Source organism: Vidua macroura, chromosome 1 (genome assembly GCF_024509145.1).
Source record: "Vidua macroura isolate BioBank_ID:100142 chromosome 1, ASM2450914v1, whole genome shotgun sequence".
In the NCBI taxonomy this organism is placed as follows: domain Eukaryota; kingdom Metazoa; phylum Chordata; class Aves; order Passeriformes; family Viduidae; genus Vidua; species Vidua macroura.
The window spans coordinates 2,313,353-2,332,606 of NC_071571.1; the positions used below are offsets into that span (position 1 = coordinate 2,313,353).

General features: G+C 47.5%; 1 protein-coding gene across 1 annotated transcript; it reads left to right on the top strand.

Annotated features, from left to right (window-relative positions):
- Positions 1 to 377: 377 nt before the first annotated feature.
- On the top strand, positions 378 to 5,064 carry WNT3A (Wnt family member 3A). Its single transcript, XM_053988945.1, has 4 exons — positions 378 to 395; positions 1,063 to 1,123; positions 1,563 to 1,828; positions 4,585 to 5,064. The coding sequence occupies exons 1-4, from the start codon at positions 378 to 380 to the stop codon at positions 5,062 to 5,064; spliced, it is 825 nt and encodes a 274-aa protein (XP_053844920.1).
- The last annotated feature ends 14,190 nt before the right edge of the window (positions 5,065 to 19,254 follow it).

A 19,254-nucleotide genomic window follows, 5' to 3' on the forward strand; every position in this document is an offset into this window, starting at 1 on the left:
TAGCCTTCCCAAAGCAAAGCTTGGGCTCTTGCTTAATCCCAAAATCCAGCCGGGACTGCTCCGCAGTGGTGATTGCTCCCCGAAAACAAATTGGCTTTTTGGCTTGGTGCATTAAACTCTCTCCACATTAGTAAAGCCTGGAAGCGTCTGGAAGGCAAAGATTAAGCCAAAACGCCCAGGGAAAGCTCAGATCAGCAAAATATGGTGCAGGGAAGGTTTGGGTGGTTTTTGAGTAGTCAGCTGATGCAAAGTTCATTGGAAGTTTTGGTGAAGTTGCATCAACTGAAAATGTGACCTTGTGACTTTATGGATCCATTAATATTTCAATGTCCCAGTGGAATAATCTGAAAAGTGTCAGGGACAGCACAGTTTCTAGAATGGTCTATAAGCACAAGGTGAGTGGGGAATAATACAAGAGGTTAAGGGAGGCCAGTTATCAGAATCATTGTGCCTGTTTAGAATTGCCCCGAGGGTTTGAGAACAGCCCTGCTCATGGTAAAAATCCCATTTTACTGCAGCCAAAAAAGCAGTGGTGTTTTCTGAGCTGCAGTGTTGAACTGCGGGGTCATTTCTTGTGAGTGAAGAAATCAAAACTGCGAGGAGAAAGGGAAATAAAAAATAATATCTTGGGGTACTCCCCACTTGCAAAGCAGCTTGAAAAGTTTGGTTTTCATTTTGGCACAGTGTGGGAAAAGCACTGGCGTCCAGGTAAGCCCTCCCTGCTCCCCTTCCCTGCCCAGCTCTCCCTGGGATGGAAGGCTGTGAGGGAAGTTCTCCACAAAGACCAAAACTCCTCAGTCCTTAGCCACGACATCTTCTGGCTGATCCCACCCTCCAGCCTGAGGCAGTGGGCGCAGAGGAAAGCTCGTTCCCAGTCCCCCTGGCAGGGGCCTTGATTAGGGAAGTGAGGAAAACTCGGGGCAGGTGCAAGGTGCACCTTGAGTGCTGTCACCCAGTGAGAGGCACAGCCTCGGGGAAAAAGGGGTGGAGGGAGGGGACAGTGTTTGGTTTATATCCTGAGGACTGAGGATGTGACCATCCTGGCATTTTCCTACCTTCCAGCCACCAGCACCTCTCCCTGTCAAGGAAGAGGAGCTTTACCTGGTGCTGGTCCCACCACCAGGTAAAGCATGAGGCCGTTGTTAAGTGTAAACCCGCATTTTTTATTTTTTTGGGAGCATACCCAAATTCTGAAGCGAAGCTCGGGGCCTGGCTATGTGGCGCATTTGACTGCACAGTACCATATAGAATATTCCATGTGCCCCCTGAAATTCAGGTTTGCACGGCTGTCTGTGGTGCCACGGCCCTATCCAAAGACCTGAGCATGACCCCAGTCAGAACTTTCTGGCCGACCTCAGTGGCCTTGGATCAAGCCTGGTCCTGTCTGCACAGGAGCTCATTTCCTAGCAAAAGAAAACGACTTTGGATTAGGTCCAAGCCAGACCACAGGGAAGAGGAGGATTTCCTGGCCTTCTGCCATGCCCTCCAGAGAAGATATTCACAGGACTGACCAAACCCATCCTTCACTGGCCCCTCCTCACTGACTTCTCTCTCTCTCACAGCCACCAGGGAGTCAGCCTTCGTCCACGCCATCGCCTCCGCCGGGGTGGCTTTCGCCGTGACCAGATCCTGCGCCGAGGGCTCGGCCACCATCTGCGGGTGTGACACGCGCCACAAGGGCTCTCCTGGGGAGGGCTGGAAGTGGGGGGGCTGCAGCGAGGACGTGGAGTTCGGGAGCATGGTGTCCCGGGAGTTCGCGGACGCGCGGGAGAACAGGCCCGACGCTCGCTCGGCCATGAACAGGCACAACAACGAGGCTGGAAGGACCGTAAGGACATTTAAGTTTCTCCTTTCCTGTTGTTGTTTTCTTACCTGATAGGGACGAATGGTGGGAGGGAATTGAGGGGGCTCAAAAGACCTAAATCTGGGCAAATTTATGTCAGAAAATGGTAATGCCTGTCCTGTGATAGTTCTGGGTCGACGTGCCTGGTCTGTGAAAGCTCCACATAAATTCACCCACACAGATGTAAATGCTTGCCTTGGAGTCAGCTGGTCCAGATCTCTTTTATAGAGGATGGATCAAGGCAGGTGTAGGATGGGATTTCATCCCATCTTATGAGGATATCTACCCCCAGAAGTTGTGGATGCCTCATTCCTGGAAGTGTCCAAGGCCAGGTTGGACAGGGCTAGAGGAAGCTGTCCCTGCCCATTCCAGGGTGGTTGGAACTGAGCGATTTTTAAGGTCCCTTCCAACCCAAATCATTCTGTGATTCCACTATTAGAGTTATTAACTCAGTTAATAATGTCCTAATTGTGCCTGTTCCCTTTCATTGACTGTGGGGTATCTGAAGTTTGAGTGCAATTTTCCATTCCCCTTCTCTGCAGCCTTGAGGGAAGAGAAGAGCAGGAGGGTTTTTCCCACAACCCATCTTCTCAACCCTGTTCTATTTCCCAGGAAATATTTAAACAAAATTAGAGGCAATATGACTCTGGTGCCTCCTGATTAAACTTGGATCATGCCCTGAAGCTGTTTTAAATTCAAACAATCCTGGAACAAAACATGATGGGGAAAAGAAAGCAAAAAATCTGTCTTATACACAATTAATCTTTTCCCTAAGTGGAATAATCCCAAAAGGGGGATATTCCTGTTTTTTTCATCTCAGGAATAGCCCATAAATCCAGAAGAATGCAATTTGTGGGAAACAATTTGTAGAACTGAGCCACAGGGCCCTTTCTAACAGACATTATGCCACAGCTTCTCTGAGACTACAGAGAACAGGTCAATGTGGTCTTGTCCCCTCTGCAGAAGGTCTTGCACGTATCCAGGAGGACATTTGTGCAGTGGGCTGTAGCAAAGCCACCACAGTTGCTGTGCTGGGACACAACCTCGGGCAGGCTGAGGTTTCTTGAGAGCTCCTGAAGTGGATACTGTGAATTCCCAGTGGTGTTATCCCACCTCACACCACAGCAGAGCTGCTGGAGTACAACTTTTGAAAGGGAAATACCACCAGAAACCAAAATTGTCTGCAATGGAGACGACCACAAACAATAATGTGGTTTCCTCCAGCTCTGGCCTAAATTATCCCAGGTACCCCCAGGGATGGGGCATTGTAGTGGGATATGTAGTGGGAAAAAGAGGGCTGGGGAGAAGCTGTGTAGAGTGGAAAGGAGGGATTTTCTTTAAGGTGAGAATTTGCTTTAAAGTGAGAATCCTTGGAGGAAAAAAATGAGCAAACATCCCTGTGATCACAGGCCTGCAGAGGTCTTTTTACTCTAAGTCTTGTTCCTTGACTCTGAGTTGTTCCAGGGCATTTTACAGGTGTCAGAGGTTAAGAGAGCAGACGCCACACCACGACCTGAAATCCCAGTGTTTTAGAAAGCACCGGTGTTTTCCATCCTCACCATGCCACCAGCCATGGGACAGCTGTCCCAGGCCTCCATACTCGAGTGCTCCCAGCTAAACCTGAGCCATGGGCAATGTGTCGTATTAGCTCCCATAGGAACTCCAACCCTACCACCCCGCCAGGAGTTTTGATTAAGTTCAGCGTGATTATACGAACCAGACCTTCTGCGGTTCTCTCTCATCGCTAATTGCAGCCTGTGATTTGTGGCGGGTGATCCTCCGTAAATAACGCGGGGAAGCACCTGGTGAGCACCAAGGTGCTGATTCATGGCAAATCTCTTGCGCTCAGGCTGGCACTCGCCTGTTCACGTACAACAGAAATTTGCTGATCGCTCTGAAAATGCAGATTATCGAGCTGTTGCATAAGGTTGTCTCCCACCTCAGAGTACTGGAGGGCAACACCTCTATTGATTTAAACTCGCTTTATAAGAGGTAAAAACAAGTAGCAAGCTTCTGGGATCAATAATCACCCTCCCATTTATCCCAGGAAGGTGTTTTGTGTTGAAGCCTGAGCCTTTCAAATCAAAAGTTGGGCTCTTATTTTTTTCCCCTTTGAAGTGATTTTAGAAAAATCATAACCCTGGCTTTGAAACAAAAATAAATTCCTTTCCGGTTTCTGAAAGTAGCCATAGCAAGGCTTGAACATTGTTTGCTTAAGTAAACACAAAACATATGTAAAGGGTGGAGTTCTGTTCTAGACAGGACATTTCATCTTCCTTTTATTTCCAACAGAAAAGCTGCAATTTTCATTTATCAAGGCATTGTTCAAGTAGCTTTGTGTGTTCTTTGCTTCTCTGCCGAGATGTGTTTGAATTCTTTTCCTGGGTGACAACACTGCAATATTCCCACATGAACATTGATAAGACTTCTGTCTTATCAATAAATCTCGACTTCTGACTTCTTAATAAATCTCCTTGGTGAAAGCTTTTGGTAAATCCTTAAATTTGAGCTAAGACTCAGAACCAGTCACTGAAAACCATAAAGTACAGAAGCTTTATGGCTTAGACCCAGCAGTGAGCAGGGCATTGACTGGGGGATAAGGGGATTTTTGTTCACAAGAGCATAAATATATCTACGAAAACATCCATAATTGCTCAGAAAATCATGGCCAAATGTCAAAATGTCCTGAATGTTTTGATTACAGCTTAACGTGTTCCTTCTCCTTTGCCTCTCTTTTGCAGTCCATCATTGAGCTCATGCACCTCAAGTGCAAGTGCCACGGGCTCTCGGGCAGCTGCGAAGTGAAGACCTGCTGGTGGTCCCAGCCAGACTTCAGGGTCATCGGCGACTACCTCAAGGACAAGTACGACAGCGCGTCCGAAATGGTGGTGGAAAAGCACCGGGAATCCCGCGGCTGGGTGGAGACCCTGCGGCCCAAATACAACTTCTTCAAGGCCCCAACCGAGAAGGACCTGGTTTACTACGAGAACTCACCAAACTTTTGTGAGCCCAACCCTGAGACCGGCTCCTTCGGGACCCGCGACAGGATCTGCAACGTCACTTCCCACGGGATTGACGGTTGCGACCTTTTGTGCTGCGGCCGCGGGCACAACACGAGGACTGAGAAACGGAAAGAGAAGTGTCACTGTATCTTCCACTGGTGCTGCTACGTCCGCTGCCAGGAGTGCATACGAGTCTACGACGTCCACACGTGCAAATAAAGCAGGCAGAACCCTTGGCCGGGCTCCGAGTGGAGAAAAGGATTTTGAGCCTACTTCCTCTGAGGTTGCAGACGTGAGAGAAGTCTACTTTTTTGATATTAAAAGAATAAAAACTGGACAAAAAAATAAAAAATAAAAAGGCTAAAACTGGTTGGATAGAATAGGTCTAATGACTTCGGGCGATCCCGAGGTACATCTGGCAGTCGCACAAGTTCTGCCCCGACGCCGATGCCTCCGGAAGGAGAGCAGCTTTTTCCACCAGCCCACAACACCGAGCTGGAAAGAAGAGCATTAGCAAAAGCATGGATTTGCTCTGCTCCCACCCGCCTGAAGTGACTCGTGTGATTAAGTGTCCTTTGAAAGACTTGCATCTTCCTAAGCATCTCCTTTTCCCTCAGCCAGGCAGAGGCTGTGCTGAACAGCAGCACGGAGCTTTCTGAGAGATCTCTCTGCAAACCCAAATGGCCAGACTGTGTAATATGAGCAACAGCAGCAAAAGAAATAAAAGCAGATAAATTAAGGATTTTTTTAATAAAGAACATGACTACTTCTTTGCTTTTGCCTTGGAACCAGAGACGTCTACAAATATCTAACAGAGCTGGAGAGTGGGCGAGCTCTTGATATGAACTTTTTAGCGTAATAACTTCTGCCAGATTTGACATAGGATCCCGTGACATCTGTAGAAAGGGAAGGAGGGAGAAGAGGAGGGAGAGAAAGAGAGAAATCTGCTGATGACTTCCTGTAAACGCCCTGTTGGCACACGGGTGATGTGCACAGAACAGAAAAGTTCAGTGTCTTCTTGTCTGTGAAGTGAAGAGGACTCTGTGTGCATTGAGAAGGACACAGTCCCACAACTGGGAATGCTGCTGCAGCCCTCCAGCCTGGGACGTGGCTCAGCCAGTGAGTCTTCCTTGGAAACATGCAGTGCAGTGAGTCTTGGGGCTGGACATTCACTCCTGAGCACAGGACATCCATCTCCTCAGCACCCCGGGGAAAGGATGGGAAGGGAAACTGTTCACCCTTCCCACCTCGTTGGGGAGGTCTGTCCCCAGCAGTGGAAAGTGCACTTAGTTCTTCCACTCTCTGCACCTGATGCAGGCTTCCTGGGCACTTGGCAGCAGCCTGAGCCCACAAGTCTGTCGGGAACATGGATCTGAAGGACTCATTGTCACCCATAAATTGACGTGAGGGTGAACCGACCCACCCTCACCACCACACCCCACAAGCTGGAGCAGCCTCAGACTGAAGCCAAACCTTGTTGCACAGCAATTCCCACCTATAAAAGTGGCACAGATTAAAATGGACAAAACCCAGAGTCTGAACCAGCCCAGAGTTTGGGTAAGTTTGGACACAGAGCCAAATCCCAGCTTTGCAGGGCTGCAGGGCTGGCCCATCTCTGCTGCTCACCCCTGTACTCCCCATCATTGCATGTTGCTCTGCTTCCAGTTCCAGATCAGGATCACAGTTTACAGAAAAAGGTCTCAGCTCCTCCATGGGCATCAGGACTTCCTTCAGGGTACCAGGCACGAACTCAGCCCACCACCTTGGTATTTACAGTGCTGCAACCCTGCTTGGGTTCTTCCTGGTCAACACTGGGATAAATGAGGGGTGAACCAAGCAAGGAGTAGCAGTCTGTTTTAGCTCCAGATGCACTTGCCCTGTGTCCTCTTTGCCTTACCCCTGCTTTTGGGTTCCTATCTGGAAAAAGGACAATGGATTGGTGTTTATTCTGTCTCTTCAGCACAGGAAGGGAAACAGGGCATGAGTTAATTCCCATTTCATGGCAAAGAAATAACGGCCGTTGGCTGGCTCACTTCTGGAAATCTTTGTAGAGAAATCAGAGTGCTCCTCTCTGTCTGTCAGCCTTTTCCCAGGAACCAACGGAGGGAGTACCAAGAAGAAGAAGGGAACAAACAGAGCTTAATCCCATCAGAGAGAAAACAGGAGGAAATGATGCCTCCAAGGGCTGGCTCTGAGTCACGGCGTCTCCTGGGACTACTCCTAGGCTGGTGCAGTTTATGCATCACCCATTTGTCTCAGGGCTGTGCCCAAGGGCACAAGCAAGATTTGCTTATTGATGGAGGCACTTCTATCCGTGCTTTGCAAAGAAAAAAAAAAAAAAAAAAAAGCTGCATGAAACGAGAGCAGGAGAGAGAAGGAGAGAGGAGATCAAGAGAAGCAAAGAAAAATATGGGGAGAAAATCAATCTGCGATATCTGTCCATGTGAACACTGCACCCCATCGATGGCCACGCACCACGTGGAGAAGGCAATAGGTCACTGAAAACTTAAATAAAGAACTTAAATAATGGATGCATGACTGATTTTCATGGTGCAGTCTTGGAGAAAAGGAAAACTTAATCAAGGGAAATAGAGAAGGAAGCCACTGCAGGGGGAGATTGCACCTATAACCAGCATTCAAACACAATCTGTCAAGAAAGCAAATGCTCCAGAAAGCCACATAAGGGGTGGAAGACATTGATAAATCAGAGAGGATGGGATAAGGGATGATACATCTGGTTTGCTTAATATGATGCAGTGCAAGCAGCCACAGTGAGAGATGTCAGACACGTCCTACCAGGAACTTCTGTCAATAAATGGTGACCCAACAGTGAAAATCCAAACCATTGCAGGCCACAGTCCCTTCAATCCATTGACTTCAGCGGGGTCACACCCACAACTGCTTTTACCCTAAGATTTTTAAGCCAAGTGGTTTCAAAGTCCCTCTTTTACACCACACCAGTGAAGAAATGGGTTGGAGGATTTGGCTTCCATGAGTGGGAGCTGGAATCTGGCCCCAGCCCAACCACAGCATGTTCACATCCACCATTTATGCTTTTGCACCAGAACAAGCTCAGCATCACCAGCAGGTGAAGCTTTTTGGGAAGCAGGGGAAAAAAAAAAATTGAAACTGGGCATTTGCTGAGCAATTGCCTCTAGAGGTGAACAAATTTTGACTGCAACAGTGGGATTTGTTTCATCCGGTCTAAGCTATTTATCTACTTTTCTGCTGGGATCAATGGCAAGAAACAAATCCAGAAGGTGATTCATTGTACTTAGGATGGTACCCAAGTTATGTTTGGTTAAGTGCCCTCTGGGTGTATCTCTGACTTCAGCTGCTGAGCTCAGAGTAGACAATGAGCTCTCCCATGGGTCCAGACTGACGATGTGAAGCCCACCATGAGTCAAGGAGGTGAAGCTACAACCTGATCATCATCTGAGATGGGCTGGAAGTTGTGCTCCCTCAAAGCTGGGGTCAGGCTTGAGCCGGCTCAGTGGTTGGGGACTCCTCCCCCTCCATTCAAGGGGTTTTCAACGAAGCCTGTGGGTACTTGTTTGGGTTTGTTATGTAATTAATCATCTCCGTGATGATACAATGTAAGGGGTTGAGCAGCTGCTACTAAAGTCAATGAAAAACTCCTGCGTGAATTCTGTTCATCACCCCGAGCACACCCGGGGGGTTCCAGCCCTGGGTCTGACTCTGCCCATCCCTGAGGGGGGAAAAGAGCCCGTCAGGGGTCTGGGAGCTGGGCCTGTGTCTGACCCCATGGTTTTGGAGAGGGGGCTTGGGCCGTTGCGCACTGCTACACGTGAATTTGGGAGGTGTCTTTGGAAAACAGAGATCCCTCTCCACTGCCAACACCAGGTGTCTTGAGTCAGGGTTTCCACTGCACTGGTGAGAAAAATTTAGTCAATGATGAGTGAGGTGCCATCCTTCCCTACAGGAGATGGTCTGAATACCACCCAGAGCTGCCTCCTGCCTCAGGTTCTCCTGTGAAAACGGTTATAAGGACATTACTTATGGAAGGGTCTTGGCATTTCACTCAATAATATAAACATCTGGTGACATATAACAGCTGCCCTAAAATGTTCTGTTGGGGTCCAGATGTTGTTTCAATGGCCTAAGACCCACACAGATCATAAACCTGGGCAGTCAGAGACCGCTGGGTGTCCAAAATGACCCGAGATGTCTTTGTGTAGGCAATTGAATTGGGCACTTCTCTGGACGTGGTTTTCTGCCAAACCTTCTCTCCCTCCCTTGCTGTAATGCTCCAGTTTTTAATCAAAAGGAAAACATCATTCATTTCCCACAAATGGGGGCTGGCCATCTTCACCTCCCTGCTCCCTGGTGTCCTTCCCTTCAGTGTCCACTGGTGAGGTTTGTCCTCAGGCAGATGGTTTGTGCTGGGCTGTGTCTGGCAGGACGGGGGGAAAAGGGACAAGGCGTCACCCAACAAAGTAACAGATGTAAAAAATAAAAGTAAAAAAGGACCAAAAGGACCACGATTCCATCCTCTCACATGCTGCTATCCAGCCTCTCCTTTAGCTGAACAGATGGGTCGGATGGGCCCCATCAGTTCCACATCCAGCTTATTAAAGACAGTGGCGTTACCTGCAAGGGGTGAATTTGGCCTCATCTCTTTTCTTTCTATGAAAGAAATGGAAAGTTTAGGAGTTTGGTTGTTTTGTTGTTTTTTTTTTTTTTAATTTTGTTGTTTTTTTGTTTTTTTTGTTTTTTTTCCCTTGTTTTTTTTTTTTTTAGTTTTAGAATTTGGGGGCTTCTCTTTCTCTCTTTCTCAGAGAAAATGAAAATATGGGGAGGGAAGAACATTTTTGTTGCTTGACTCTGGTGTATCTCTCTCAGCTGAGTGTCATGCCCAGCACTGACAGTCTTCTCCAAAGTATTTTGAAGTCCCCAAAACTGGTTCCACTCCTTATGGGAAGCTTCATGTGCAGAACTAAAGCAGTTGGGATTTAATTTTTGGAGGGGATTGCAGAGGCAACCACACCACAAAATGCAACGCGGCACAGAAATCCCTGAGTCAGCACCGACCATGTCATCAGTGCTGTCACCTAAGCTGAGCATTGCAGATTTTCTGTATTAACAAACCTCAGAAAACAGTTTCTTCTGCCTCTCAATCTCAAATATTTTTACTGTTTTCATCGCATTCAGATGTACTGCCACAGAAATGTCCCTGGATTGTGTTACATTTGTCACGTGTATTCATATTATTATCATGTCCCCATCCTTAAATTAATATACAGGAGAAACGCACAGCTTTGGGTCACTTTTTCTTTTTTTTTAGCTTCAAAGATTGGTGTCAGTGCTGAAAATCTGGTGTTTGATGTTGTTGGGGATATTCAGGGCTGCAGCATGAGCACTCTGCAGGAGCTGGGAGTTGTGAATCCAGTCCTAGGATCTGCACTACGGAAATTACTCCAGACTTCCCTTGATGCTTTAACGAGATCCATTTGGGAAGATGAAAACAGGGCCATGAAAGGCACCAAACCCAGCTGCCCTGCAGATATCAGCCATTGCTGGCACCTGGCTCCACGGGCTGCCCACAGGGAAACAACCCCGGGGCTCTTCCAGAGTCCTGCTCCAGGGCTGAGGGGAAGGGATCAATCACCCTGCAGAGGCAGGGGGGTGTTTGCTCAGATCTTTCATTCCTGAACTCCAGCAGCTGCTGGGGTGAGATGTAAAAGAGTATTGGATGGTGGGAGAGAAGGTGGGCTGGGCAGGACAAGACCTCATCTCTTCTTCATACCTGTAGTTTCCTATTTTCTACCTCCCTCCAAGCTAAATCTTGGCTGGTTTAGTAGTGACTTCTCATCATGGGAATATCTCTTCTTTCTAGATTTCCCCTCTCTCACTGGAAATCTTGGCTGGTTTAGTAGTGACTTCTCATCATGGGAATATCTCTTCTTTCTAGATTTCCCCTCTCTCACTGGAAGCAGTGGTGGCATCTGGCTGAATTGTTTTGTTCACGGCTTAACCCCTTCCATCCTCCTGTTTCCTGCCCTCCCTTGTGTCCTCCAGCAAAGTTCCTGCTCTGCAGCTCCTTACCCCCCAGCTCAGGTCTCCATTAACATCTGTGGGGTGCAGACTCCTCAGCTGGATGGGAAACCGAGGCTCCTCTGGCCTCCATTTCAAAGAAGGGATGTTTAGTCCTCATTCCTGCCCCTCCCAGTGTCGTCGTGGGCTTGGGCAAGTTGTCTGCTCCCACTTTGCTTCATTTTCCAGAGAGGTCTTTGGTGCATCTCCACTTTGGAGGAGGAGATTTTTTTTCTCAAGCATGAACAAGAGGCCAGGAGTTGATTCCCAGGCAGTGGCACCTACAGTGGGATTTGGAATACAAAGTGAAATGCTTAAAGGCAGGTAGCTACATGTGTGCTAGGTGCCTAAACCCCCATACAAGCCAAATTATGGGCTCCATTTGCCTAAGCTTAGCGTTTAGGGCTGAACTAAATTATTGAAATAGGTGTCTAGAGCCATCTAGGATGCTCCAGGGTACCCCTCTGGCTCCTAAAAGCTACTCTGGAAGAATGTGGGCTTCCCTTGAATCTCAGGGCACATCTGACAGATCCATGCAGATGCTTCTCCATCAGAGATGGGTGTTTAGATGTCTGACTGCCATGCAGACACAGGCTTGTGGACATCCACAGGCGTGTGTGTCTTCATCCATGAGCAGGATCCCACTCCAGATCCCCCTGGATCTGGAATCTGGATTCCACTCCAGATTCCAAACTCTCTTTAGATTCTCTAAGGTGGAAAACTGGTCATGGCCTTAATTCTCCTCTCACTTAAACTGACAAAAATCAGGTACAAGTGTCTCAAGGGGAGCAGAAGGTGGACCTGTTCTGTAAAAATAATTATTTGAATCCACTTTACTGCCCGGTTTGTCATGGCTTTTGACCCCAAGGGAGCATCTCTGCTCTCCCTGTTGAGGAGCACAAAATGGAAATGAACAGGTCCCACCAAGTCATCCACGGGCAAAATCCTGCTCTTAGGTGAACACCACCCAGATAGAGAAAGTTCCTGAGGCCACAAGGGTCTTTTCCACATGATCTCCTCCTCTGTAGACCTTTTCTCACACATGTTCTGCACGCCAAGGGAGGTCTTGGACAGCCCTGCGTGGAAGCGGGGAAAGTGTGAGGAGAAACTTTCCCCGTTTCCCTTTCTTTTCCGAGTTTCTTCTTATTATTTATTAGTATTTATTTATTTCTCTCCATTCATTCCACTCCACCAAAAAATCCTGAAGGCAGGCCTGCTACAGACACGGGCTGAGCAAGCAGCTGAGTGTCCCCCATGGTTTTGAGGGGTGGCACCATCGTGTCAGAGCTCCTTCCCAACACTTGCCACCTGCTGCTGCCACTTGGAAAGCACAAGAGGTCTGTGTCTTTCCAAGTCAGCCTCCCAAAAACTCCAAAATGGATAAAATCCTCCTGAGTCTCTGGTGTAGTCCTGGTTGTCCCACGTCCCCAGCTGATGGCAGCTCAGCCTTCACCTCTTCGTCCCAGTGGGGACCCACTCCAGCAATCCCTTGTGGCATCACTTTCTGTCACTCCCAGGACCAAACCTGCCCGAACAAGACCTGCTGTAGCTTTGGACTCTCTGACAAGCCCACCAGCAGTGTGGAAGACATAAAACACAAACCTGCAGCACCCCAGGGGATTCCCCCACGGTACAAAACATGCTTGTCCAGCAGTCAGGGACAAGTATCTTCTTGTGAGTGGGTTTTTTCGCTGTTGCTTTCCCTTCCCACAGACTGTCTGCCTGATTACATCGCCTTCTTCAAAGCTCCATCCCTGTCTGTAACCCCTGCCCTCACCCCACCCGAGCACCCCTGTGTACAGATTGCATGTATGATACAGCCTGAAATTCCAAAGCTATTGTACAAAGTAGAGTTGTCACCTTTTTCTTTTTTTTTTTTTTCCTCTCAGTATTTTGTTAAGTCTGATGATTTTTTTTATGATTATTTATTTTATGAATAAATGTATATATTAGTAAGAGTATATATTTGCGGAAATAACTCATCGGGACAGTGTTGTTGCTCTGCTGTTGTGCTTGTGACCTCATTGGCTTTTACCCCATTTTCTACTGACAGCACATTAGCAATGTCTTGTAACTGTTTTTTGTTACCAGTTAAGTTTGATAGATGTGTTGACTTTATAATGAAAATTAAAAAAAAAAAAAAAGAAAAAAAAAAAGCGCATCAATTTTAACCTGCATTTGGGTGGTTTTTCCCACTGTTCCGTAGTTTTGACTGGATGGAATTTCATATCATGGGCTGAAATTTAGCTGGGGAGAAATAAGAAATAAATATGCCTTCCTCTTGCAGGACAGGAGTTGTGTGCTTTGGAAGAAGAGATGCCCCCTGTGCTGTCACCATTTAACCCAGGCACAGCTTCTGTGGGAGGTGACACCCCAAATATGAATAATAAAACAAATCCACTTGAATGGCCACGAGTCCATTTCTCAGCTTGAGCATCACCAGGACAGGGACCCAGTTTCTTCCTCCAGAGCAGTAAAAACCCACCATGGCAAAGGGATGAGTTTTCACAATGTCTCTGGAAGGCCTTAAGAAATTTCGTGTTGTTTTTGCCAATTCCAATCATTCCTTCCTTCCTCTGTTAGTACTTTAGGTTGGGAGCCTCGAACCTCCCCTAAAACCAATCTTGGTGACTTCTTTATAACTGACAGAGGGATTTAAGCACATCCAGAGTTTTATCCCAATTGTTTAAACCACAGACCTGAGCTGGTATAAATCACCTTCTGGAGAAATCTGTTTTCTTACAGAGGCTCTTAATGAGCACATCTATAAGTGCAAAGCAGCTTTTCCCTGGGAAGGGAGGTGGGCAGCACACTGGGACACCCCAGACAAAATATCCCCCTCCCAAAAACACCCCCCATGCCTGGCTTTGAACGACACAGGTCAAAGACCACGGAGAGCTTTCAGCATTCCGGGCTCAGCATATTTTAATAAGAATTATAAACATTCTTATTAAAGAGCACTTGAGATAAGCCTATTTGTTAAGCTGTGTTGCCTGCTTCGCCAGGTTTGAGCAAGAGTCTGTCTTCCTCTTTTTTTTTTTAAACCTAAATAGGGGAAACTAAGAAATGAGTGGACGTGTCAGTTACTCTCAGCTTACACATGCTATTAGCCCCTCCAGATTATTTTAGGAATGACATAAAATAAGGTCTTGATAACTTATTGCTGCCTCATGACATTGTTATTAGGGAAACTCCTGAAGTTTCCTTTTGTTTTTGTAAAAGAGTGGCAGTGGCCTTTGCTCAAGACAACCAAAGTCACAGAAGTCACCTAAAACTGTTCCATGACCACTTGGGAGATATTTGACACGAGAGCCAAGAGTCAAACCTCATCCCCAGGCATAATTCAAGGACTGATGTGCTGCAGAGGGGTGCCAGAGGGGTACCTGACAGCCAGAAGAGTTGAGAGCTCCGTGTTCCTTTGAGAAGCAGTGTGTTGAACTTGGTGAAGCTTGGTCACCAGCAAAAAAAAAAAAAAAAAAAAAAAAAAAAAGTCATAGAATGAGAATTAGAATTAGAATTAGAATTAGAATTAGAAGTAATTAGACTGGTTTGGGTTGAAAAGGACCTTGAAGTTCATCTCATTCTAACCCCTTGCCACAGGCAGGGACACCTTCCACTGTCCCAGGCTGCTCCCAGCCCCGTCCAACCTAGCCTTGGACAATTCCAGGGATCCAGCTGCTCTGGCAAACCTGTGCCAGGGCTTCCCCACCCTCACAGGAGAGAATTTCTGCTGTATCTCACTTAAATTCCCCCTCGTCAAGTATGAAGACATTTCCCATTCTCCTGTCACTACAGTTCCTGATGAAGAGTCCTTCTCCAGCTTTCATGCAGCTGCTTCAGATCCTGGGAGGTGCTGTGACCTTCTCCTCTCCAGTCTAAATAGCCTCAAATTTCTCAGTCTTTCACCTCAGCACTGGCTGAGCTACTCCTCAGCAAACCATGGCCAGGTTCACACTTCTGGTAGCACTTCATCTCCTCTCCTGACTGTTTTCCATGCACAAGCAGTACCCAAACCAGCCTGGGATGTGCCAGATCCATAGGAACTGTGCAAATTGTTCTGTACCCGAGTTCTTCTGCACCAGTCTGGTGGAAACCAACCACCCCCAATGTGAGTGATGCCTCAGGTTTGAGCTTTAATATTTTCACATTCTGTGCTGCTTTAGTGTGTGGGTCTGAGCTTCACATCAGGGGATGCTGAGCTCTGTGCACAGAGCAGGGAGACAAAACAATTCCTGCTCCAGCTGGGCACCAAGGACAAATGATCCAAACCTCAGGCCCAAGAGCACAAACAGCGTGGGCTGGAGAGAGAAAAACAAGCAGGATGGGAGTGCATGGGCTAAAGCTGGAATGGGACAATGAACTGCAAGGTGCAAATGGAGCAGAGCTGATCCCAGTGAGAGCCCCCGGGAGCGCTCGTGCATTTTGGGACCATTTTGGTTCATCTTGGGTGCAGCCCTGGCTGGGCTCTGGTGCTGCCCAAGGTTCATCCATGGAGCCCTTCTAATAAATACCTTATACTTTAATACTTTAATACCTTATACTAATAAATACATTATTCTTTAGCTCAATCTACTCTCTGTCCTAGGTCAGCCTTCACAAGGCATCCTGAGCAAGGCACCCAAAGCCTCCACGAAGTCACAGCCTTGCCACACAGGCTTCAGGGACTGCAGGGAGTGGGGTTCAGCTCATGGATTCACTCACCCCAGTGAAGGTGCCCACAGAACCACAAACAGGCACGAGGATGCCCTCCAGGCTCTGCATGTCCTGTGGGTGCTGCTCCAGGAGAACCACGTGTCTGTGTTGTGTCTGGGAGCTCCAAGGAGATGTCTCAGATCCCCCAGGATATGTCACCAGGCATTAAACACTTTAGCCAAGTGACTGAGCCCAATTTGCCCGAACTTGAGGTCTGACTTTCAAGTTCCTGTTATTGTTCACAATGAGTTGAAAGATTAATTTCACCATAAGGGCCGAGTGCTGCCTGCATCCCTTTGGAAATCTGGATGTCATATGGATTTGGCACATACAGACCCTCTGGGAGGTCTGTGTCCTTCTGGACTGGCAGGGGGATACCCAAAGGAATTACACTGAGACCCCACAGATGGCCCTGGACATCTGTGTTCCGTCAGGCATGTGGAAAATCCCATCTCCACTGGCTGTAACAGCAGCTCAGAGCCTTTGAGCACATGCAGGCAGCACTTTGCATCCTGCCACCCAAATTATGATGTCTTAATCTGCAAGTTGAATCCCGCTCGAGCAATCAGTCCAATCCACCATCCTTTGAAGCTGCAAAATCTGGCTGAAAGCAGCTCCTGACCAGCAGCTCACCAGGCCATAAAGAAACGCACCGTGACCCAATAAAATCTGAAAACTTTGCCATCTCACTGCTACCCAGCCTGGCTTTGGAATTTGCTTACTGATGTCTTTTATTTGCAGGTGTGGAAGGGTTTTTTCCCCCCACCATGCAGTCATTTGGAGGCACATAGCCAGATTTGCATTCCACAGGGCTACAATCCGGTCTGGGATTTGCCTGCGAGTGTCAACAGGTGAAGTGTTAATTAATGAACTTGGTGGTGGTGTTAAGGTGAGGTCAGCTCAGTTTCTCTTCAAGCTGGCTTTGTGCAAGGGCAGCAAGGTTAAATCACTTTAACAGTGATTTAAATCAGATCCGTGGTCTGGACCTGACCCTCTGAATCCTTGTGCCATTCTTCCTGGTTCAGGAACATCTCAAGACCCTCAATTTCATCTAGTCTTTTGTCAGACAGGAGGCACAGCAAGGCTCTGTTGACCACATCTCACCAAGGCCTTGAGCTCTCAGAAATCCACTTGCTCTGTAATTTTGTTTTCCTGGAATATGTGAGATAATTCTCAATCCTGTGTGTGGGAAAGAGTGGTGGTAGTGAAGAAGTGCCAACTTTACTACAGTGAGAATTTCTTTCATGCAGGAATATGGGGAGAGCCTTGAACCTGTTTGTTCTGTCCTAATCAATGCAGCTGGTTTGTGCAGGAAGTGTCTTTCATCCTGGGAATGTCAAGGTCTTTATGGCAGCATATGGAAATCCAGGTCCAAGCCTCCCCTCCCTATCAGACAAAGGCTTGAAGCCGTGGCTGAGTCACCAGCCATCTCCCAGGGACTGATAACTCCAGCCTGGTCTTGAGCAACCCCGCTGGAATTCCAGTTCCAACAAACTGCTGCTTTCCAGAGGACAAATGCTTCTTCTGGAATTTCTGTTCCTCAAGCTGCTCCTTCACAGGAAACACACCCAAATTCCAGGGGCTATCAAAAATAAAGAAGCATTTTGGGTCCTACTTATTTTTCAGACTCGATGTCACAGAAGGGACCACACGGGAGACTTTGGTCAATCAGGATGAAGAGGGGGGAGTTTTTTGACAAAGAGTTGTCACTGTGAGTGCAGAATGCAATGAGACACAGCCCCTCCAAGCACCTACAGATGGTTTTACCTCCCACATTGCTATGCCAGGACTTTGCAGGGGATTTCTCTCTGTTGTGCTTTCCTCAGCGTCCGTTGGGACAACGCGGTGTCTCGATGAAGTGGAGAGGGCAGGACAAGTAAATAGTCCTGAAGTGGGTAAGGCAAGGACTTTGGCTGACATGAACAGCTAAATCAATAAGGAAACTTGTTCCTGGTCCAGCCATGGAGTGGGAACACCACCCTCCAAGCACCACAGTCACACAGGAGGAGTTTGGCACATGGAGGGCTGGCAAGGAGCTAACCTTTAGGCTTGTTAATGAATGATAATTGAGTGGTCCTCAAGAGCTCTGAATAAGTTCCCCGGCTCCCAGCTGTTGTTTCAGGCTGGCAAGGGCTGCCCTACACACCTTGCCTTAGCAGCAGATGTTTTTCCTGCTGGGGGAAGAGAAAGGTTACTCATTAAAAGGCAGCAGACACTCCAAACAAGGAATAAAATGTGACCAAAGGACTGGCTGTGCAACGTGGATGGATCAGTTTTCCTCCCCTTTAATTAGGATAGCTGGGGAGCACAATGAGATCCAGGTGTCATTGCTGTTATCACAGCCTCGATCACAATGATAATCCTTGTTTTGTGGTGGTGCCTCTGGGCTCATCACCATCCTAAGACCATCCCTCATGTGCTGGGTGATGCCCAAACACAGCACAGGGCGGTGGACCCTGTCCTAAAGAACTTCCAGGCCCAGTGATCTGGTTTTGGCTATCTCTGTTTACATCCACAGTGATGCTGATAAATAAAACCAGCTCTCAACCATTACTGTGGGCTGCCTGAGCCAGTTTGTCTGTAAAAACAGCTGTACCCAAGGAGGTCACACAGCTCTACATGTCAAGCAGATGTCTTGCAAATCATCTAAATGCAGAAAAACATCAGGTTATTAACAGCACAATGACTGGTTAACTAGAGAAAAGTCAGGTCCACCTTTCACCATCATTTATCAAACCTGTAATGTCAAGGAAATTACTTTTTTTCCCTTGTGGCTTGCAATTAGTACAAGCCAATAAAAAACCTAACGTTCTGCTAGCTCATCAAGCAGGTGGTTAGAGCTTGCTGGCATGAAGAAGGTGGGAACTGCTCTGTAAGCACAGGTTACGTGGTGCAAGCCAGCACAATCCACCAAAGAAATCCTCGGGGCAGCCAGGCTTTGGGACACAATAGTGCTGAGAGGTGAATATGGATCAAATAGCCACCATTTCTCATAATATTACACCCAGGAGACATCCACTGTAATTAGGGTGAGAACAACAGAAAGGAGGTTTTTTCTGCTCATGGGGTTTGATGGTAGAAATCTCCGCCACAGGCAGCTGTAGGTATTTAAATTTATCTGAATTTTGGAAGCATGTGGACAGTATTCACCAAAGAAAGACACGTGAGGAGATTTTATACTGAAAGACTCAAGTCTTCCATGGGAAATCCCAGCTGGGAGTTGCTGGGAGTTGAGTGGAAGTGTCACCCTGGGTTTGTCGTGCTCTCCTGCTCTTCCCCAGCCACACTTGGTCTGTGTCAGACACAGGAGATGGGGCCAACACCCCGTGATCCAGCTGATCATAAATCCTGGGCATAAATGTCCACGAAACAGATCCATGAGACACTACTGTTCCTTCAACACTTCAGGGTGGAATGACTTTCAGAAAAAGGTGATTTCGTTCTCTCAGTGTGACTGAAAAAATTAAGGCAGTGGTCATTCCACCTGACTTTGAAAAGATTAAAAGCCTGACAAATCTTTACAGCCGAGGAGAGAGCGGGACATGTCCAGCAAGTGATTTGCATGACCAACCCTGGGTGTCTGTTTTAAGAGATGAATCTCTCCTTCGGGGTGACTCTCCTCTCCCTTGACCACAAAACAAGCCTGGGCTGACTAACTTGGAC